Source organism: Pinus tabuliformis, chromosome 8, assembly GCF_031772625.1.
Source record: "Pinus tabuliformis cultivar Carrire ecotype Pingquan chromosome 8, CPIR1, whole genome shotgun sequence".
Classification (NCBI taxonomy): Eukaryota; Viridiplantae; Streptophyta; class Pinopsida; order Pinales; family Pinaceae; genus Pinus; species Pinus tabuliformis.
Window position 1 is genome coordinate 107,941,741 of NC_142294.1, and position 24,369 is coordinate 107,966,109.

Below are 24,369 nucleotides of genomic sequence, written 5' to 3' on the forward strand. Positions count from 1 at the left end.
TTGATTTTTGGTTTAAATTAAAATTTTCTTTTCTTTTTGTTTTATAAATAGTTTAAATAAAAAATCATTAAAAAAAATAAAAAAAAATTGAAAGTTTCTTTTTACTTTTAGGACTTTGGTTTTAGATTTAGATTTGCAGTTGTTTTATTTAGTTTTTCATAAAAAAACATATAAAAAAATCATAAAAAATATTTTGGGAAATTTTTGCCAATTTCAGTCTTGGCCCGGAAATTTCTAAGGTTTCATTCTTTTATGCTGAGGCTAAAATTTTGACCTGGGAATTAGTGTTTAATATGATTCAATGTTCATCTGAGGATTAACTGTGTGAATGTGATCTCTGGTTAATATTTTACGTGATTGTTCAAAGCACTTTATCTTTCGAAATTTCAATTGCTGGAGTATCATTTAAGCATTTTCTCGCATTTGATAAAAATTAATTTTTGTTTGAATGGTTGCTCTACATGGTTTATATTTCTGCAGCATCTGATAATTAATCGTTTAAACATTAAATCCGCAAGGCACTGGTCTATTAAACTTAACAAAATCAATTTAGTGCTTGTTTCTTCGTGTCTCCCAACCCAACTGGTCGACAGTTGGTCTTCATCACCTCATAGGGTCTACCCCCCTTAGCCGCGGGAGACAGGCCTAAACGGAGAGATCGGAGATCAGAGTGACAGCCCCCCGGTCTGAGCGCTGTCGTGTCAATCTGTGCGACAACACTGCTCTCTTGAATATCAAGAAGTATGAAGAACAACACCATCAACGTTTCACTTTACCATCACACGGCCCGCAACAATCAAATCTCGATCAAACCCGGTGTGCCATAATCCAACCCCATACAGTTGAACACCTATTTCCCTATTCCATGCTTATCCAATGATTGAAATGTGGCACTGCGGACTGATTTATTGGAGATCAAATACATTAGTAGCCATCTACATTTTTAGTTTGGTCTGAAAATTGTCTTTACTGTTAAAATATCTTGTTATGTACTAGCCATTTGCCATATTCATCATAAATAAACTGATCTTCTGTTTTACATTTAGAAAATTATAAAACTTAACGTGATTTGGTTACATAATAGTTTTTCCATGTCTCTCTTCTGCTGTATTGGCTGAGGTCTGACCACTCTTATAAAATTTTAGGATCATTCTGTGAAGCATATACAATGTGCAAGTCCTAGAGCTGTCTGAAGTAAAACCTAATTGCAAATTTTCATTATGTGAAACCCTCTCAACACTGCATCCTCCTCTGCATATTGACAAGAATGTTTAGGATCTATATACTTGGTAATAGTGCCTTTGGTCCTCGGCCACTCGAATTTCAAAGTAGGATACTGTAGAAACATTAAAAGAACCATTTTTTTCTACCTTGCCTGATCAATTGCAATGTATAGGCCACTGGCCTAAATTTTATGAATAATTTGACTATTGATCTGAATTTACCCTTCAGTTTGACCCCCAACCTACATTTATGGTATGGTAGACTGCTGAACTGTACCTCTTCTAGATTTTAATCATGACATGTCTATGGTAAATTTCTCGGCTAAAGGTCAAATTGATATGGAACCAGAACAATCCTTCATTTATATATATTATAGGTTTAATCCATATCTAAGTAATATATATTCAAAAATATAAATATGTATGCCCTTCTTTAAAGGTAATAGCTAGATTGAGGTGTGACGGGTATGTTTCCGATGTTCATTGTAACAAGGCATTTAACATTTTCATTTTGTGAATGTTATTTAGATGATCTACCTTAGGAACTAATGACCATACACTTCTGCATTATTTCATATTAGGATAGAATACCCTACATTAGGACAAGGAGGTCGCCAGACCACCCCCCTTCACCTCGATACTAGTAAGATCTGCCTAGCAGATAAAAATAGCAAAAACTATACCCGTTTATGAATGTGAAGTTGCAAAAGAAAGTTATATGTTAAATTCGACTGTCTACCTCAAAAATTTTATAGAATTTTATTATGTATATAAGAACCATTACAATGGTAAAGACATATGAGCGACGACGACGTGATCGGGCAGCATCACCGTCATTAATGCCGCCACCGTTGCCATCATCTTCTCCATCGCCACCACCATCACCATCGTCACCACCGAGACCATTATCAACATCAATCGCCCCAGCACCAGAGTTGACCGTGATAATGAACTCATTGGAAGCCTTATTGGAGACATTAAAAGAATCAACTAAGGCTAAAACCAAAGAGGAATTTCAACCTTTAGCTACCAGTTCAGCGGAACCAAAGAATTTTGAGCCCAAAAGATCAAAAGAAGACATTTCTAGGGAGCTTCAGAAAATTAGACTCCCAGAATTCTCAGGAGGTCGAGCAGGTGAACGCGCTGAAGCATGGTTAGAAGGAATGAACAGATGCTTTAGATTAAGAGAATATTCTTCTTCAGCAAAAACAAAAATTGTTGTATTTCAATTAAAGGAAAGTGCCTTGATTTGGTGAGGAAATCTAAAAAAGCAACTGCACCTTACATCGGATAATGTCCCTTGGGAACTCTTTGAGGAAAGGTTCTGCACAAAGTATTTACCTCCATACTTTCAACAACAGCAAGCTAGAGCCTTTCATATATTAATTCAAGGAAATAAAACTATGGAAGAATACGAGATAAGGTTTATGGAGCTTGTAAAATACATTCACTACTGAGATTTTAATGAACGTCAAGCTGAATGCTTCATATTTGGGTTAAATCCTTGCATCAGAGCCTTGGTAAGCATGTGGAAACCATCATCAGTAGCTGAGGCGGTTGAATGTGGTCGTTATGCAGAAGAGCACCTTGGAATCAAAAAAGATATAGGGTCAGCAGAACCTTTACAATCAGGATTTCCAAGAAAGACTCCCCGAAACTTCTTCAGAGGAGGTAGCTCAAGGCCACCTTATGGTAACAGGTTTACCCCAAGAAATATAGGAACAAGAGCTCCTATGGCAGTAAACACTATAGCTGCGGAATCATCAAACACCAGTCCATGGACATCTCGAGGTACTGCCAGTAGAGGAAGAAATTCGAGGGGAATCAACATGAGAGGACGAAGCTCGTTCTCTAGAAATTCACATCCTGATTCAAGAGGATCAATGTTGGGGATGTGGGGGACCGCATTTTCAACGTGATTGTCCAGAAGCTTTGTCGAATATATTGCATAGGACTGGAAAGGAACCAATATCAAACAATCGAGGTAATCATAGAATTCATGCAGTAGTCAACAACGACCAAGCAGTGCATCAATCCACTATAGTGGAATCTTCAGGTATTATCAATGGTATAAAACTCAAAATCTTATTTGATACTAGTGCCCCAGATAGTTTCATTTTGTCATATGCATTAAACAAATGTGGGTTGGCAGCTCGCAGACAAAATGATTTCAAACAGGTGGAAATGGCCTCAGGAGAACTCCAATCCATGGGCTTAAGTGTGGATCAATGCAAAATTGACCTAGGGGTCTGTACGACTAATCTGAAAGTTTATGTTACAGCCTTGGGAACTTATGATCTTATCATAGGTATGGATTGGTTAGAAGCTTATCAAGCTTGAGTAGACTGTTATGGGAAAAGAATTCTAGGTATAAATGATGAAGGAGTAGTAATCCAAATTCAAGGAATCAAGAGATAGGTATCTTTACGCTACATATCAGCAATGAAAATGAAGTGTTGTTTAAGGAAAGGTTGTCCGGCTTATGTAATTCAAGAAGTAAGCGAAGAAAAAGGACCATCCTTAGGACAATATCCAGTGTTAGCCGAATTTCCGGATGTATTTCCAAAAGAACTACCAGGATTACCCCCGGTAAGAGAGTTGGATCTCACTATTGAATTAAGACCAGGTACCCAACCAATCTCTAAAACGCCTTATAGAATGACCGCTCCTTAACTTCAAGAATTGCAAATTCAATTGAAGGAACTACTGGATATAGGGCTTATTCGGCCTAGTATATCACCTTGGGGCACTCCCGTAATTTTTGTAAAGAAGAAAGATGAATCTTTAAGATTATGCATAGATTATCGAGACTTGAATCGAGCTACAGTAAAGAATCAATACCCTATGCCTCGAATCGATGATCTTTTCCATCAAATGAAAGGAGCTGCTGTCTTTTCAAGAATTGATCTTCGATCACGCTATCATCAGCTAAGGATTTCTGAAAACGATATTTCTAAGAATGCATTCCAAACACGTTTTGGACATTATGAATTTACTGTGGTACCATTTGGATTAACAAATGCACCAGCAGTATTCATGAATATTATGAACAGTGTTTTCTGCGAATATCTTGATCAATTTGTACAAGTCTTTTTAGATGATATTTTCATCTATTCCAAGAATAAGAAAGAGCATGAAGATCATTTACGGATAGTATTGTCCTGCCTTAGAGAACGTCAGTTGTATGGAAAACTATCCAAGTGTTCATTCTTTTAGGAAAGGATTCATTATTTAGGTCATATCATATCAGGTGAAGGGATTTCAATAGATCCTGAGAAGGTTAAAGCGATCATGGAATGGCCAATACCAAAAAATGCACATGAGTTACGAAGCTTTATGGGTTTAGCCGGTTATTACTGAGATTTGTGGAGGGATTCTCCAAAATCGCAAAGCCAATTACAACCCTTCAGCGTAAAGGTGTTAAGTATGAATGGACTGAGGAATGTAATAAAGCATTCTCTGAACTCAAAAGACTACTCACCAGTGCACCAATCCTAAGAGTCCCAGATATGGACAAAGATTTTACAGTATGTACTAATGCATCCAAACAAGGGCTGGGTGCAGTGTTGATGCAGGATAGAGGAGTGATAGCATATGCTTCTAGAAAGTTAAAACCTCATGAAGAACTCTATGCTACTCACGATTTAGAATTAGCCGCTGCAGTGCTAGCTTTAAAGATTTGGAGACACTATCTAGTGGGACGAAGTTTTACACTTAAAAGCGACCATCAAAGTCTACAATATTTGTTCACCCAAAGAGACTTAAATGCCAGACAAAGGCGATAGAGTGAATTCCTAAGTGAATATGACTTCGGAATATCATACATTAAGGGAAAAGAAAATGTGGTAGCAGATGCTTTAAGCATAATACCTTGGATATTTTTTCTCATACCCATTAAAGTAAACTTAAGATAGCGAGTACTAAAACATCTTATAAAAGATAGCTGGTATTTAAAGGTGAGATCGAGTCTTGAGGGTAAAAAGGCAAAAGAATCTAAATTTGAGGGATATGAATTAGAAAACGATGGAATCTTACGATTCCATGGAAGGATGTATATTCCTGATAATAAGGATCTTCGAGACACTATCCTTGGGGAAGCCCACAGAGCAGTATATTGTGCACATCCTGGAGTAGGGAAAATGTATGCGGATACCAAGAAACTCTTCTTCTGGTCAGGCATGAAACGTGATATCACTCAATTTGTTGCAAACTGTTTGGAATGTCAACAAGTAAAAGCAGATCATTGTCACCCAGCGGGTCTCTTACAACCTCACGACATTCCTATGTCTAAATGGGAGATCATTTCTATGGATTTTATCACCGGGCTACCTCTTACTTCTCAAAGACACAATGCCATTTTGGTAGTAGTGGATAAATTAACAAAAAGCGCCCATTTCATTCCCGTAAGAAATACTTACGATGTTGCTGACGTTGCTCGAGTATTCATAAATGAAGTTATCAAATTTCATGGAGTACCTAAGAAGATTATATCCGATAGAGATTCGCGTTTCACTTCTAGATTCTGGACTTGCATGCAGACGGCCTTAGGAACTAAGCTAAATTTAAGCACCGCTTACCATCCTGAGACTAGTGGGCAAACAGAAAGAGTAAATCAAGTACTTGAAGACATATTGCAAATGTATGTTATGGATCAGCAATCACACTGGGAAAAGTATTTACCCTTAGTCGAATTCGCATACAATAACAGTTACCACAGTTCGATTGGAATGCCTCCATTTGAAGCATTATACAGCAGACTTTGCAGAACACCGTTAAGTTGGGACATTGTAGAAGATCAAGTGATAATAGGACCAGAATTAATCCATGAAATGGAAGAACAGGTAAGACAAATTAGACAACGATTAAAGGAAGCACAGGATAGAAAAAAGAGTTATGCTGATGTTCACAAAACTGATAGGAGGTATGAAGTAGGGGATCAAGTTTTCATCCGCATCAAACCGAATAAAAGTACTATTCAATTTCGAAAAGGGACAAAGTTGTCACCTCGATTTATTGGACCATTTAAAGTCGTGGAAAGAGTTGAACCTATTGCCTATCGTCTTGCCCTGCCACCTCACCTGCATAGAATTCATAATGTGTTTCATGTTTCTGTATTAAGACATTATATAGCTAATCAATCACATAACCTCCAATGGAAGGAATTGCAGGTATCAGACGAGGGAGTCATATCGGTCGAACCATTATGTATACTGGAACGTAGGGTTCGACAGCTCAGGAATCGCCTGGTGGACCAAGTTAAGGTCCAATGGGACAAATATAGTCCTAGATCAGCTACTTGGGAAAATACATAGGACATATGTCAAAGATACCCTAATCTATGTCAATTTTGAATAACTTTAAACTATGTTTAGTATATATTACTTCACTGCAACCAGAGACTCAGAACCATTTTGAATGATTATATATAAACGTGAAATTTTGTGACATAAATATATGTTTAACTTCTGCTGGTACATAGGATACCAAAACGATATATGTTGTTGATCTTACTAAGTTATAGTTGTCAAAGTAAAGTTTAAGACAGTTAAATGATTTTACTTTTGGTAGAAATTAAGATATTATAAATCTGTTTTATTTATACATGTCAATATGATCAATGGAATAGAAATCAGGAAATAATTACATTTTAAATGAAAGTCAAACGACATACATAGAATATGGCAAAATATGTTATACTGTAGTGACATACGTGAATAATACATGAGTTATTTTGAATATGCTAATGCACGTTTTACGAATGCATGGATAAGTGTATGATTGCAGATAATAAACAGTTACCGGGATGACCACATGATGACAGAACCTCAGAACAATTAAAACTCAAAGTGATTCTATGATAGGGTATTAGCCCTAATTCTACTGGGAGGGGTGGAGGTGTTTCCCACCGTTTATCCTCCGAACCCTGGAGTCATGGGAGGACTGTGCGAATCACGCTCCCCTAGACATGCGATGATGACTGTCGGATACCTACTGGGAATCAAGTCGGTATAACCGACGTTGTCACCTTAGAGTTTATGAATGGTTAAGTCAGTAAAATTGACACCATGGCATACTCCAGTAGACGACGGATAGGATGGGAGCGGAAGAGATTAGGAAGGATGGGATGATTTTAGAATATCTTGGGAACTTGAATAGGGCAAGGCATGACCATTAAAATCATAAACCTAAAACACTAATTTTATAGTCTCTTTTTATTAAAATAAAAAATTTTGAACCTCGGTTTACAAACCTAAGAAAGGTGCACTAATTACTATCATAAGTAATCACATAAAATAAAAACTCTAACTTCGGGACGAAGTTTTCTGAAGGGGGAGTGTATATGACGACTCATCTATAAATACAAAGAACGCAAGCATAATAACAGGTATACGGTACATGCATATGATAGCTACATATGCATGTGTTGCATACACCGCACTAGTATTTTATATTAAATTGATTATAAGTGCTAAATACCATGACACTTCTTGGAATAGAAGTTCTACTCATTCATCAATATTGCGTAATGCATGGTTAGATCTTAAAAGAGGACTATACATATTATATGTTCCAGATTATTGATAAAATTATATTAATAAATTAATAAAATTAATGTTAAATATTAATATAATTAATTAATTAAAAAGGGGATCCAAGTATAAAGTTTATAATGTTATATTTAAAAAAAACAAATATATATAAAAACAATGTGATATGTTTTAAATGTTATAAAGTTATAATGATACATGTATAATGTTTTAAACGTTATAATGTTTTAATGATACATGTATACACCATGTCTTGGTTATATTAAAAAAAAGGAATAATTAATAAACACCTATGGTTTAAAAACATAAAGGGGATTCATTCACGACCTGAGAGAGGACCAGGAGGGGATACGTGGGCGCAGGTCTGTCATCAGCAGGGTGAGCAGTGGCTGCAGATGCAAGGGCGGCCACCGCCAAACCAGAGGATAAAGACCATAGGACAGGGTTTTAGCAGGGGACGAAAAATCAGAGGGAAGAATTCGGAAGGAGAAGGGGAATCAGCGATTGGAAGAGCTTGAGAGTTTTGAGGTTCTGGGCACGAGGGAACAGTCAGCTTCTGTTAAGAAGCTTACTGGATTGAGCAGCCAGGCTCTGCTCAGTCTGGCTGGGATGATTCGGTTTCTCAGTAACTGGAGCAGCGTAGCCGGAGGCATCTGCAACTGCGGGAGTACAGGTAAGTACCTCAACAGTCCCGTTAAATTGATTTTGTCAAGTTTCTGTTGAAAATGTTACAGGTTCATGCTTTAAATCCCTTACTGTCTTTTTTGCATCTGTTTATCAGTTCTTACAAAATATCCTTAAGATCTTTTAATGAAGACATTATCAATTCTGATTTCGTCGTCATGTCTTAGAACGTCACCATCTACCTCTTGTAAGGGAACATCAAGATTTTTTTTTATTTTTATTTTATTTTATTTTTTGTGTGTTTAAAATAAACATACCTAATTCTTTGAACCAAAAACGTACCTAATTCTTTGAACGAAGGTCGACCAAGAATTATGTCAACCTCTTCGTCAAACATAGTTACGACACTAAATTGAGATATGTACTCATAATGATCAGTTGTCACTTGTAAATCATTAATTTCATATTCTTTTTTGCCAAAAACATATGTTCTTTCTCCTATGTTTGACTATGGAACTAATAGTTTATTTGTCAAATTAACATTGATGTAATTTTCCTCATGACTTGTACTAATAACGATATTAATTTTTTTCCCTGGGATAGTCCCTCTTAATGTAATTAACTTGTGATGTGTGATTAAAACACCCTTATAGGAAAATCATCTTTCCTTCATCATTTTAGAATTTGGTTCCATTTGTTTTTTTATTCAAAAATAGACTTCTTTAAATTAAGTGTCCTTTTATTTGATAAACTTGAACACCTTTATAAATTCCTTCAACTTTTATTTTCCTCAATTACATATTTTTCCCACTTTAAAATAAGTTAATATAGCTCCACTATTTAAATAAACTGCACCTTATATTTATTATAATGCTTTTAAAAAGTACTCTTCCTTTGTTATAACTTGTTATCCTTATGTCTCTTTATAGTTCTAGATTTAACCCTTTATATACTTTAATATATGGATATTTTAAGTAACCTTCTATAATAATACCCACTTTGTACTTATATATATTTTCAATAATTTTATGACTTGAAATTTTCATTAAAATACCCCTTTATAATATAAAACTTCTCTTTAGATATCTTTTATTTTTAATCTTTTCTTTTTCTTTTTAAAAAGTTACAACCCTAGTGAAATGTGGCTATTCACCTCTTTGGGGTATAATATAAAATATATGTCCACTTATGTGTCTTTGACATGATTAATTTTCTCTACGTAAAAAGTAAAACTTATCATTCACATAAAAAGTTTTTGTATTCCTTTTGTTTTTCTTTTACCTTGAAAATACCATGGTCAATTACCATGGGTTGCTAAAACCACGGCTTGTAAACCACTAAATGAAGAATCAAGATAATATTATCTACTCCTCTTATGTATAGTTTTAAAGATATTTGGAAAGATTCCCTCTTAACATGCAATTTTTATCAATAATGTAGAACCTTTATATATATATGAATGTTCTCCTTCAAACTTTACATTGGGCTATATTTTTTTTATATCTTTTTTTTTTAATCTGTATATGTACTTTTTTATTTTTTTTCTTTGACTATCTTATTCTTTTCTTCCTTTTTTTTTTGGTTTAATGGCCAAAGCCATGAATGACGAAACAGAGGAACTCCAACTTTGTCTAGCGAAATGCTTCAATTGTGACGACAACAAGGCTGAGGAAAGATTAATGGCCAAAGGCCAGATCAGACTGGTTATCTTCAGTGGTTGAGCGTCCAAAGAATCGAACAACTCTAATACCAATGTAATGACCAAAAGTCGTATACGCAGCGGAAATATTAAAATACTTTGTAAACAAAGACATCCATCATAGGACAGTAATTGTAAATTGTATATTGTATAAAAGAATGAATGTAGGATGAGTACAAATGAGAATGAGGGTCCTGTATATATAGCTAGGTAAATACCCTTTCACAAACAGGCATGTCTCTAAAACATGCCTTTTCATTATGAACTAACTAACCATTAGTTAATTACTTACTATTTATTATTATATTTATATTATTATGGTTATTATTTATTATCTATTTTTACATAATTTATGTTCATAACAGATCAACCCCTTGTCCACTATGTTTGAGGATCATTCTCTCATCATGGCACACTCAGGACTAAATTAGGCCTCCTCAAAGGCCCAACTACTCACTCTATTGATCATTAGACCCTCTTGAGAGGCTTCTTATTATGTTATTGAGCTACTTGGTGGGCTTGTCACCAAAAGTTTTGTTATTATGCACATTATTTTATTTTAGGGCCATTATTAGTCCAAATTAGAACATTCAAATCCCTAGTGATTCATTTTGATCATCATCACTTGGATTGGATGGGTATCACTTGAGAGATTTTCCCACTTTTTGTTGGGATAAACTTTTTGGAGTTTCTTGATGCACTATGATGTTTGGATTTTCGCTATTATCTTTGGAGCTTCTTTCTAATGCAAAGTGGATGAATGGATGTACTCTATCTCTCATGTAAGTCAAATTTTTTATGCTATTCTTGTTATCTTACTCGTCAAATGCATGTATAGTGTTATCATTATTCTTGTATGGGTTAATGTAATGTGAAATTCATCTAGGACCTTGAATAACTGATTAAATGCATATGTTGACCTTTCAAGGATTAGGAAAATGTTCCTAGAGGCACCTCTTAGGTTAAATACCTCAAAACTTTGTCTCCTTTACAAATTTGAAATATAAATCCCTATTGATCTACTTGTTGCCCTTGGAGAGGCTTGCAAAGATCAAATAGGGCTCTTTAGCTCACAAAATTTCATGAACTATGTGTATCTTGACTCCATTAAGCCCAAGCAACAAGGCATTGATCCTAGTATCCCTTTGGTGGTCAAAAGAACATTTCTTTTCTTCATTTTTTCCAATTCTAGGCCTATCCCCAGAAGGTCTCTTAGGGCATCACATGAAATCATTTGTAGCCATCCAAAACCCTTGAAAATTGGTCCACTACTACAGTGTAGTTTGCTCAAAGGGTCCTCCAAATTTCAAGCAATATGATGGTGGAATCCCGAGATATAGAAAGCCCTAACCAGAAGAGCATTTCTTGCCCTAGGTTGAATTTTGGTTAGTGACCTCATTAGGATCATTGCATCCAAATATCAAAAGAAATTTTTTCCTTTGATTCTCTTCTCTTCCCTAATTAGGTGAAGCCCCTCCTTGGTTGATCAACTCCATACCCTTGACCTAAGTTTGGGTCCACTTGGCCCTGTGTGGTCCCGCAACTTTACAACTCTAATTCCACAAAGATCACGTAAAGACCAAGTCTCCATAAGGATTTCTAGGCCTAGGGATCATCTTTACCAGATACATTCCCAAACCCCAACTTCGAGAATCCTCTTAGCCCTTCCTAGAGAGCCTATCACCTTGTTTTCCAAGCAAGAAGCCACACAATTGAGTCTCTCTTACGAATAGGCCTTGAGAATCACCTTTTATCCTCTCAATGACATATCCATTATTGTGATTCCTCTTATGCCGGGTCTCCTCCAATTGGTGAAAGTCCATAAAGAGCAACGAGCCTTAGCAGAGGTAACATTGGGCTATAGCTCCATTGTTGCCCTTAACCTAGTAGCTACCCTATAGGATCCCCACCTAGGACCCCTTCTAGTTTGAGTGGTAACAAGAAGTATCATGCCTGCTGCCAAACTGAGACCCAACAGAATACCTGGATTTCCTTCCCTCGTGGGAACCCTCTCTCCCAAATCTGTGACCCAGCTGCTATGTCCTGTAGCTCCATGGCCCCATGCTAACCCCGAAGTGAGACCATTATGGGATCGATGTTCCAATCTGTTCATAACTACGACCCTCTCATGCTCCCTCTGAATCATCCAATCTGGTAATCCTTTGTTGCCACCCCAATAAGGAACAACTCTACTGCGAGGAAGTCCATCCTGCTTGTCATCCTGACAAGGTCGTAATCTACCAATCCATGTCCAATCTCCTACCGAAACAATAGCGAGGAAGACCCTCCTCGGCTCATGTGAGAATCCTGACGATCCATGGTCTGTCATCCCAAGGGAGATGTCGCCCTGTCACTGTCATTTCTATGATCCTCCCAGAGAAAGGTGGTTTGTTGCCTCAGTGGAGCCCTGGAACCCAAAGCTAGATTGAAAGCCCATCGCTTCCAATTCCTGTCGCCTACCATCATCTAGTATCGATTTTCACTAGGAACTCCACGTGTCGTACAACTAATCCCTGAATGTTGTCAACAAACGAATGCCTAATACCCAAAGTCGAGTCAAGGTATGCAGATTTGTCCTGCTCCAGCCAATCATCACCCCTAAGTCTGCCATCCACACCCTCGGTAATGTGCCAATATAGTGTTTGAAGCTTGGATACCCACTGGAAGACTGCCTTAACTGTACAACGTATCCTCTGCTCATGCAAGATCCTGACAATGTGAAAATTTCTAAGCTGAAATTCTACTGCAGCAACTGATTTATTTCACCTACTTATTATTCACAATAAGTTATTTACGAAATCCCTTCAGCAAATATTAAAATAAATTTTACTACAGTTATCACACAATCACCTAGAGAAAAAAATACATGCACAAGAACCAATCACATCAACAGAGTTGTTTTTGGACAATTGTCCCTGGAAAAACCCAATGCGAGAAAACAGGTGCAGCAGATGAGGGCTTTATTACTCTTTAGTAGCAATTGCTTTTACAAGGAATGATTTTACAGATAAATTGAAAGAAAACACCTGAGCCTTTCCCTTTGAGACTTTCTAACACTTTGGAGACCCTACTCCCACTCCTGCGTCACCTTTGCATCACTTTGTGTGTCCCAGTGTGGGTCTGACTGGCTCTGCATCCATCTGCATCAGCCTGCGTGAGGGCTACGTCTATCCTCTGGACTGCGTCTCTTTCTGCGTTGTCTCCCACTGTCCCTGTGTCACCTCCTCCTCAGTCAGTGCCTACTATTGATGCCCTCCTCTTCCTCCACCCTGCAACTCTCCCTCTGAAATCGATCTCCTTTACTTGAGAATCGATTTTCCTTGAGATACTGAGTATCTGCCGGTGTATCTCCAAATGATCCTCAAGTCTTCTCTTATACTTTTCCTGTTGATGAATCAACGGCCGAGATTAAGTCTCTAATCAACGGCTAGGATTAAAACAGACTTGATCCTCATCTCTTAGAAGCTTCACACCCTTATCTTTATTAATACCCATTAATATTTTTATTTTCTCAAGTTTAGACTTAGGAACCCATTAAAAATATTAATTATTTTAATAACTCCTTATCCGAGTGGAATTTCTCAAAACGATTTCTAGGTCTTGGAGATCTTATGTGCCTTAGCCTCTCCTCCAAATTTCAAGGCTAGAGCACATTTGATGCTACCAAAAATCAACACTCCCTCTTAGCGAGGAATGTGCTCTAGTAATACTTCATCACTGAAACATCACACTGATCCTCCACATTGGTACCTATGTTAATGCTAGCCCTACTGCCCCACATCCACTGCATTGATGCTTCCTATACTGCTGCCCATGACACTGCCAGTGCCACTCCTACATCTGTACTGCAACTCCCTCTCAACATGCTGCATCATGCTGCCCATAAAAGGATTTCTTTAATCTGCATACATGAGATTTCTTCTCATGTGTCTCAAAACCTTCTAGTTGTTGTATACTTCCTCTTCTATTACCCCATTCAAGAATGTCGTCTTGACATCCATCTGATGAATCTCCCACCCCATCTGTGCTACAAGAGATATCACGGTTCTAATAGAAGTATACCTGGCTACTGGGGCGAAGGTTCCTTCGTAGTCTTCCCTTCCTTCTGAACATACCCCTTAGCCACATCTCTGCCTTTGTATTTCTACACACTGCCGTATGCAACATATTTGACCTTGTAGATCCATCCCAAACCTACCACTGACCTGTCCTGAGGCCTAGGTACCACTTCCCAGACATCATTGACCATTATAGAGTTGTATTCCTCCACCATAACATATACCCATACTTGATGTGGGACGGCCTCCTGAAAATTAAAAGGTTCCCCAACCTGAGCTACTAATGCCTGGTATATGTCTGGTTGTCTACACTCCCTTTTATTATTCCTGGGTACACCAATGAAGTCCTTTGCATCCCATAGAATCTGTCGAAGTTCCCGACTCGTTCTTCCACTATTAGTAGGCACATCTATCAGCTCTTGCTCTTCCTCTTCCTGAGATTCCTCCTATTCTGAAGTTTTGTCTTCAAGAGAATTTCTGGTACTAGTTTCTGCTGGTCGAAGCGGTTTGACCAACGGCTCGTCTTTCTACTGCTCCTCGGAACGCATTTCTCAGGATTTCCTGAAAGCTCTGTCCTCCATGAACTTTGCATCCCGCCGAACTACTACCTTCCTAATCCCTAGAAGATAGACTCTATATGCCTTAGCATTCTCGCCATATCCCACAAGATATCCTTTCTCAGTAGTTTGATCTAATTTCTTTCTCTTTTCTTCAGGTATATGGCAATACGCTAAACTCCCAAATATCCTGAAATGATTTACTTCAGGTGTCTTCCCAGTGAAGACCTTCTCCGGAGTGATTTTTCCCAATTCCTTGTGTGGAGTCCTGTTCTGGACATAAACTGTCGTCCTGCATGCTTCTACCCACAGGAATTTAGGCATATCCTGATCATACAACATTGCCCTAGTTGCTTCCACAATAGTCTTGTTTTTCCTTTCTGCTACTCCATTCTGCTCAGGATTGTAGGGAGTTGTCCACTCTCTTCTAATGCCTTCTGTTGACCTCTACTGGTCAACCACCCATGCAGTGCACCCCGTTTTTCTTGACAGAAAGAAGCAGCACCTGATCAGCATGTCCGTGCCATCCTGCCATCATCAGCAGCTTGATCTTTTTGATTGTAAACCCAGTCTGCATGTGTTAATTGTAAATAATCTTAGCAGACATGAGTCATGTATGTATTTTGCCTAGGTGGACCTAACTTTCTGATGATAATCTACGTCCCGGAAGGTTTTTCGTCTCACCGATCCACGGATCGGCAGAGTTTTCCTTCAAACCTGACCCCAAAGCCGGGATTGATTTTGTCATTAGAACTTTAGGATAATCCTAGTGTGTTGATCTGCTAGATTATCATGGTGTCGCAGAGCTGGGTGATTTATGAGGGTCTGTATTAAGTGGGCTTGTCCCCTTGAGATGTAAATTGTAAAAGTCATGATGTAATGTGTCCTGAGGGTCGAGAAATGTTTTAAATCCCCTCATGAGTCCTAAGTCCTAGGTCCTAGGTGATGTTTCCGAAAGCTTAGTTCAGTGATCCATGTTAAATGAATTAAAAAATTAAAAAATGAATAAAAATAATAAAATAATAAAAAAAATTTAAAAATGAAGCAAAAACCCTAACTAATAAAATAATAATATTTTAAGTTAATAAATCGACGGATGAGATCAAGAGATGTCTTGATCCTCATCAACGGTCGAGATCATTTCTACATGGATCACTCGAACTAGCCGTTAGGATCATTTCCTTTATATAGGGTCTTAGGGGGTCATTTCAAGGCATTCGATCTGTGAGTCAAAGACTGAAGAAGCTCTCTTGTCACTCTCTTCGCTTCATCGATGACCATTCTTCAGTCTTTGCATCACCTCTGCGTCACTTTACGTGTCCCAGTGTGGTCTGAGTGGCTCTGCGTCAGCGTGCGTGAGGGCTATGTCTCTCCTCTGGACTGCGTCTCTTTCTGCATTGTCTCCCACTATCCCTGTGTCACCTTCTCCTCAGTCACTGTCTGTTGTTGATGCCCTCCTCTTCCTCCACCCTGCAACTCTCCCTTTGAAATCAATCTCCTTTACTTGAGAATCGATTTCCCTTGAGATACTGAGTATCTGTCGGTGTATCTACAAATGATCCTCAAGTCTTCTCTTATACTTTTCCTTTTGATGAATCAACGGCCGAGATTAAGTCTCTAATCAACAACTAAGATTAAAACAGACTTGATCCTCGCCTCTGAGAAGCTTCTCACCCTTATCTTTATTAATACCCATTAATATTTTTATTTTCCTAAGTTTAAACTTAGGAACCTGTTAAAAATAATTAATTATTTTAATAACTCCTCATCCGAGTGGAATTTCTCAAAACGATTTCGGGTCTTGGAGATCTTATGTGCCTTAGCCTCTCCTACAAATTTCAAGGCTAGAGCACATCCGATGCTACCAAAAATCAACAAACAAGACCCACTAAACTAGAGCCACGTGTCTCCCCCATGATCAACTCCCCAAGTCTAAGGTCAGAGATGAACGGTATACCACGCCTGCAGAAGATCACCTCATCTCCTAGATTGTGGTTTCCCACTTGCGTATCGACCTTGCTCCTCCATCGGGGAATCTCTATCGTGCCCCTGATGCACTGAATCTCATGGTCATCTCAGGCAAATCTCCCAAGTCCCCTTATCCACAATGTGGGCCTCGACCAAGCATAACAAGGCTCCCCTCAACTGCCTGCAATGTCAATGAGTGAGAGATGCTTGGGCTTCGACGAGAATGGTTGAGAACCCATGTGGTCACTCCTGATCAACCCCATGACCAATCCGCTCTCCAAACCTAGGTATGTTTTGCCTCAATGGCATGCCTGACACTCATGTCAAGAAGTCTCCTTGCTAGCAACACTCCCCCGGTCTGCAGTGCAGCCCCACACGCTACTGTATATAACCATGTATGCTCATGCCCCCTAGCATACAGTTGCACATCTTTGTGCACCGTTGGACCTTGCTACATGTTGTCGCATCGCCCTGGATCAGCTGACATCCCTCCTGTATCAGTGTGTTTCTCACACTATAATGAAATGTACTGCAATGTGAACCACTCCTCCTACACCCCGGTACGACCCTGCACACCACTATGCACCACCACGCACCTTCGTGCTCCTCTGCGTATCGTTGTGCACCGTTTTATGCCCCTATACATCCTTGGATTCCATGGTCTAAAATTGAGTCCGTAAGTATCAGCCTGCATCTTGTCAGTATCACTGTATCCACGCTCTTATCTCCATACCCTCAGATGAGTGGACCTCCCATCCTGATCCTCCTTGAGAGATCTGACAAGCGAATCTCCCTATGTGCCTGTGGTGGTGTCACTCCTCAGTGACCACTGTGCCCCACATAACTGGTGAGAACCCCCAGCCCCATACAAGGCATTGTCTGGTGGCCTGCCAATGCCACCTCCTCCGACAATCTCTTGCCCAAGTGTGTTGATCATCCCATGACCCCATGCATAACTAGCACACGAAGATGACCCATCGGGTCCCCTCACAAAGTAACTAGCCACTGGTGCTAACTGAAACTTCCCTAGCGACTACGTGCACTCAATCGTTGGGTCAACTATGCCACCAATGTCATAGTCAATTTTAATATCGGGTGAATGGTAGGTAGTCTCACCAGGATCCCAATGCTAACCTGGGTCTCTAGTATCCCCGATGCTTGAACGCGCCTGCTAACCCTCACTCTAACCAATGACTAACTCCATATGCGTAGCCCACTCCACCATGTACCAACTCAAAATCTCTCGCCATCCAACCCCAAGGGAAGGACCAAAAGCACGAACTCTCATACATGGAACTAGCCCCCCATCCTACATATGTTGCCCCCTACGCAGCTCATGTCACCTCATCTCACTAATCTGGTCGGCACATAAAACCTATCAGGGTAATTCTGTATCTCTCTCCTCGCTATGCAGAGGTAACCTAGCAATGCTTCAAGCCCCATCTATATAAGCCCGAAGAGAGCTTATATTTGGAAGTACCGCAACTCTGTTGATGGTCTGTGCAACTATCTCCTCTAAATTGGTGGTTGGCCCAAAAGATGACTACTTGTCCTCCTCTACCACGGGCTCAACATGAATCACGAACTTCCCCTCCATGACTAGCTCATGTGCCTCTATGTGTTCTCCACGTTGTTGTAGGTGGCTCCCATATGGGAACTCAATCATGGATCTAGGTACCTCTGTGTCTCCTGGCACCTCACCAATAGATGGCTCCATGGATGTATGCTCTACTCTCTCCCCTAAGGAGTCAACCAGTGCTATCAAAGAGGTCTCCAACAATGACGACTCATGTGCCACACTAGGTATATCGATGTGCTCCTCACCATCCTGCGTGTCCTCCTGCTCAACCTCCTCATGCTCCTGACATCTAAGGCCCAGTCTCCACCAGCAGAAACGCCCCCTGGTCTCACCCTCTAACTGTCCTTATCCTATCCACTCCCTTTAAGGGGGCCTGGTGTCCTTTCAGTTGAATCTTTCCATGAGCCTCCGTGTGAACCCTGTGTAGGATGTGATACTTGCATGACCAAGGGGATCAACCCTCGATACCACCACTCCATAATATCTCCATCTAATTGCATAGTGGCATGTCTGATAACATCCACCTCTCTCATGGGGTTTAGCCAGAAGTATGTGTCCATTTCGTGGACCCATTTTCTGACAGAACTCCTAGTTGAACCATCAAAGTGGTTGAGGGTTATTTTTCCCTCAACACTACTCAACTGGGCCCATAGTTCTTGTAGCTTCTCATTGTTTTTGTTGACTCTTCCAAAAGTTCCTGCATACTCACTCTCCCTTGAGCCATGGGTTTGTCTATGTTTCACCTGTCATAGTACATACATGCCCAAATCTTCCATGATCTTGCTAGCTACCCCACAATTGGCCAAGATCATGTTTTGATACCACTGTAATATTCCAAATAGGAAATTAATACTGAATAACCAAAAAAACATGCTCACAAACAACACCCAAAAATTGCAAACATACATAAATATGTTATATAAAAATTAATCAAAGTTTGTAATTATTAAATTATTAGGCAAAGGGCATGATCAAAGATCATGCCCATTCACCAAGAGGCACCCAAGGAAGTATTTAAGTCAAGGACCTCCCACATTTGTAATCATCACTCAATTTATATATATATATATATATTTACTCAGAAAATAACAGAATTTTCTACTCCATTTGGTATCAAAGCAGGTTCCAATCCTTGAGCCAAATTCTGCAGGCTGCTACGACTCCGTCACTTATCCTCCTCAACCACTGGCTCCCCTGTCTCATCCTTCCACCTCTGCATCCCTATCACGTCGTCCCTTCTCCGCCTCCCTGTCAGCCATTCGCTGCCTGACCCTGTTCATCCATCGGTCCAACCACCAGCTGCAGGTTTTGGTTACCCTGTCCCAACCACAGCACTGTCATTGTGCCCCCCTCCTCGCACCTCCTCCTCGACCCTGACGCCTACACCTCCCGACAGCCTCTATCCACGCTCGACCCTCTGACATTCCTCATCCAATATGCGGCCCTTTCAACCAATTTGACAATCAAACCATCGCGTCCTTACAATTGTGGTCACGCAGTGTAATAAATCGATTCATAGTTGCAACTTTATTTAGGATTTAATTAATAATCATATAATTATATATAATTATATATATATATGTATTATATATTTAAATTATATATAACTTCATTATATAATTAAATAAATAAAAAGGAGGTTAAGTAGAAAAATAAATAAATAAATAAAAAATAAAAAACTAAGTTCAAGTTAAGAAAAAGGGTTAAGCTGGATAAATATACACCCCGACACACCCGTTCGATGTCGTCATCTATGACAATGGCTGACTTTAGTAAAAAATTGATAGACCTTCAAAATAAGATTACCAGTCATTCTAATGAAATCAAGGAGCTCCAAGACTCAATGAAGAGGATAGAGAGTGAGCTCGATCATAACCATAACGAATTTAAAAAGGATCATGCAATCCTTTCAAATATGGTGAATCTAAATCATAATCAAGCAATGGTGATGTTGACCTATATTTGTGACAAGTTGAAGTTTACACCCGATCAAATACCCTAGAATAATGAAGCTACTCAACACCCCAATTCTCCAGATTCGTCAAACTCGTCAAAATCACATGAGAAACCCAAATCTCCAAAAGCATCGTCCATACCCCTTCAACAAAAAAGTAACACAAATTTTCCAAATATGCAACTCTGGAATCAATTCTCAAATATGCAGCTTGTGAATCAAGACCCTCTCTTTACTCCAAGAGTTGCGACATATAAACGAAGAGCAAAACTCAAACTCTCCAAATTTGACGCTAATGAGAATTGCAGTGTTGCATGGTTCAATAAAGCAAAGGAATATTTTGAGATTTACGGTATTGACAATGATGATGAAAAGCATCTATGCAAATGGAAGGGGAAGCATACAATTTGTATATGTGATGGAAAAAGACAACACTTGCTATTGCTATTAGTTGGAGGAAATTCAAAAATGCATTCTTTAAAAGGTTTCAAGGTGTCAAGTGTTGCTTTTTGGTAGCATCGGATGTGCTCTAGCTCCAAAATTTTGTGGAGGGGCTAGAACACATGAAATCTCCAAGACCCAGAAATCGTTTGGTGAAATTCCACCCGAATTGTATTTTATTAAAATAATTAATAGTTTTAATGGGGTTCCTTAGTCTAAACTTAGGAAAATTATTAATAGGTATTAATAAAAATATGGGTGAGAAGCTTCTAAGAGACGAGGATCAAGTCTAATTTAATCTTAGTCGTTGATTAGAGACTTAATCTCGACCGTTGATTTATCAACAGGAAAAGTATAAATGGAGGCTTGGGGTCAGTTGGAGAACACACACACAAAGATTGAGGAAATCGATTTTCTGAGGTGAGAAGTTCTCAGGAGAAAAATCGATTAGGGAGATCTTGCAGCTGAGGGGCAGTGATAGTTCGAGAATACAGACAGAGAGGCGAAGAGAAACTTGTGGAGGCAGCGCAGTAGCCGGGAGAGCTGACGCTGGGCCAGTCTGGGCCCACACAGCCTTGACGCAGAGCCAAGAGGGCCAACGCAAAGGAAGAGCTGCCTTCCACGCAGAAAGTCGGGGATTTGTCGGAAACTGCCAGAATAGCCGGGAAAGTTGACGCAGAGCCTCAGAGAGCTCCACGCAGACCCACACAGTTACTATGAAGGGGCAGCACAGTTGTAAACGGGGCCAGCCGGATTCTGTCGGGTGAAGTGAGGTAAAACTCACTCAGGTTCTCCGCCATTATATTTCTCTGTCACTAGTTTGTCGGGAGGGCAACCAACATTTGTATTCAGAACTTTTTCTTAATAATAGAAAACCGTCAGAGCTGTTGCACCGGTTTTCCCGCTTTGGGTTTTTCTGAGGACGTTTAGTCCAAAAATAAGTGTCCTTTGCATGTTTGCCTCATTTATATTTTAGTACTTGATCTGTCTAGTGGTGTAGGCTACAGTGTATTTACATTAATATTTTCTGAATATTTCTGAAAATAACTTGTTAAATGAAGAAAACAAGTAGGTAATGTAAATCAGTGTTCTGCAGAAGGATTTCTAATTTGTTAAATTCAAAAATTTTCACAAGGTATCAGAACGGTTGTAGATCAAGGAGGACTGAAGCCATAGGCGCAAGAACAAAAGAAAATCTATGTGCAAAGGCATTTGTCCCAAGAGACAGTGTAGTTTCTAGCCAAGAGTGTAGAGAAAAGGTAACACAGTCACCAAGGGAGGCTCACGTAGAGCCTACGTCAGCCTGATTGGGTGACATTGTTCTTGCAAAAGGCAGCGTCGTGATTGATGGGCAAGTGCAGAGACTGTTGAGTCTTGCTTTTCTAGTTGTTGTGGCTAGAGGTGTTGTGCAGATTTCATCTAGAGTTGTTGGTGGGGTGCTGATTTTGTTGGTGCAGAACAGTGCCTAGTGGGGCAGAAGCAATGTAAAGGGAATCAGTTCCTTGAAAGATTTATTACCAAGAAATCTAGATCCAGAGCTGACCAACATCAAAGAGAGATCGGAGAGGGCTGGTTCGATAGCTGTTGGCAAAAGGATTTTCGTGAAGGAAATCGAATTTCATAGAGAGGTTGTTCCTTAGAGGATTTCTAGCGCCAAAGAAATCCAGATCCGAGTTTTGCTGGGGCAATAGCAAAAGAGGGAGAAGAGAACCTATTCGACACTCATTTGAGCAGAGATGGTAGTTAATGGACTGAGGGATCAAGACAGGTTGGATGGAGCATCCAACTTTGTCATTTGGAAGGCCAGGATCTTGGCCATTTTGGACAAAAATCACATAAAGGATTATGCCTTAAAGACAGTTGTTGTTCCAGTTGATGTTGATCCTCTCAAGAAGTACGAGGAGGCTCAGACAAAAGCGAAGTGCATGATCTTGGACGGGTTCAAAGATCATGTGATTCGACATATTGTTGAGAAGCACGCATCAAGGGAAATGTGGGAGGCCTTGACCACCTTGTACGAGGGAACTTTCGTTCAACAGAAGATGTTGCTTGAGAGTCATCTGAGACAATATCAAATGCAAAAGGGAGAAGAAATCGATCCCTTACTTCTCAAGTTGCAAGGGATCCGAGACCAGCTAACTTTCATAGGGTCTACACAAGATTCTGAATTCATGGTCAGGACTGCCCTGAATGCAGTAACTGAAGATTGGGAAACCATTGTCCAGAGCATCTTGGGTAGGGCTTCTCTCCCCAATTGGGAGGAGTTGTGGGAAACTCTTCGGCAGCAAGAGATCAGACGGTTGACCAAGGCGGGAAGCAGCAGCAAAGGGATTAGACCCAAAAATGAGGAAGGGGAGTATGCAACTCTCACATCAGTGGGACAGCAAGGGCAGCACAAGAGGAAAAATAAAGATATATCCAAAGTCAAATGCTCCAGATGTGGAGAACTGGCTTATTTCGCCACTCAGTGCCCTCGGAAGAAGGGCAAGGAAGAGAATTCTAACTCAAATGTTGCTCTAGCGAAAGCTGACAAAGAAGACGATGATGAGGATTGCGCCATGAGTGCTCATGCACCTCTAGAGAAGAGGTGGGGCGATATTGAGCTGTAGTCAGGAGGACTACACGAAAGGGCAGGACCCTTGAGGTGTCCAAACTCTTGGATCACATACGGCTACGGGAACCCTTAATGACAGTAGCAAAATGACAGGAGTCAGTTGGTGCGAGGGATGATGGAGCGACAATGGCAGTGCTAGAGTGCCAAAGTCTGAAGCAGCGCAGTAGAGTATTGAGCAGTGCAAGAGGCATAGAGCAGATACAACATCAACGCAGTAGCATCAGAGGGTCAGAACAGATTAGCAACAGAGGTAGCTTCAGCATCACGAGGTATCCAGACTGACCAGTATGTCAGCTTTTGGGTGGCTTTTCAGTTGCTTACTTCTCAGCAACTAAGTTGCAGTGCAGCAGTTAGCAATGGAAGTGCTATGGGCAGCATGCGAGGTATTGAGAGGGAGTTGTAGTACAGATGTAGCAGTGATAGTGGTAGTGTCATGGGCAGCAGTACAGATTATAGCAACGCAATGGATGAAGGGAAGCAGGCCAAGCATCAACAGCGCAGAGGACCGATGTCGTGGATCAATGTGATACTTCTGCTGAGAAGTATTGCTAGAGCACATTCCTCGCTAAGAGGGAGTGTTGATTTTTAGGTAGCATCGGATGTGCTCTAGCTCTGAAATTTTGTGCAGGGGCTAGAACACACGAGATCTCCAAGACGCAAAAATTGTTTGGTGAAATTCCACCCAGATTGTATTTTATTAAAATAATTAATATTTTTAATGGGATTCCTAAGTCTAAACTTGGGAAAATTAAAATATTAATGGGTATTTGTTAAAATCGGCAACTAGGGACAAACTCCATGTGGGTCACCTTATTAATGGAAGTTGATATTTTTCTTGGATCCCTCCCATCGAGAGGTGTAGGATTGATCTAAAGATCATCCGATTCTGATAAGTATTCATGGAGATATGAATTTATTTGTGTTATGGGACAATTTGTCAAAGTCGGCCAGCAACCAAATAAACCCCACTTGTGCTCAACGTTTTAGTATAAATAGAGGTGGCCTTCAAGTCATTTTTAACACACTTGGGATCTCTTCCTCTCTACTTGTCTTTGGGTTATAGTAGGAGGAGAGATCCTAAGGGATAACGTTGCCCTAATCTAG

At 39.8% G+C, this 24,369-nt stretch overlaps 1 protein-coding gene across 1 annotated transcript in view; it reads right to left on the reverse strand.

Annotated features, from left to right (window-relative positions):
* Positions 1-1,820: 1,820 nt before the first annotated feature.
* LOC149234363 (D-xylose-proton symporter-like 2) overlaps positions 1,821-24,369 on the reverse strand; it is a 297,092-nt gene continuing 274,543 nt past the window's right edge. The window contains exons 13-16 of the mRNA XM_089368252.1: positions 12,599-12,787; positions 12,078-12,315; positions 2,002-2,219; positions 1,821-1,877 (exon numbers count right to left, since the gene is read on the reverse strand). Coding sequence (XP_089224378.1) covers positions 1,821-1,877; positions 2,002-2,219; positions 12,078-12,315; positions 12,599-12,787 — 702 coding nt within the window. The remainder of the gene's footprint in view (positions 1,878-2,001; positions 2,220-12,077; positions 12,316-12,598; positions 12,788-24,369) is intronic.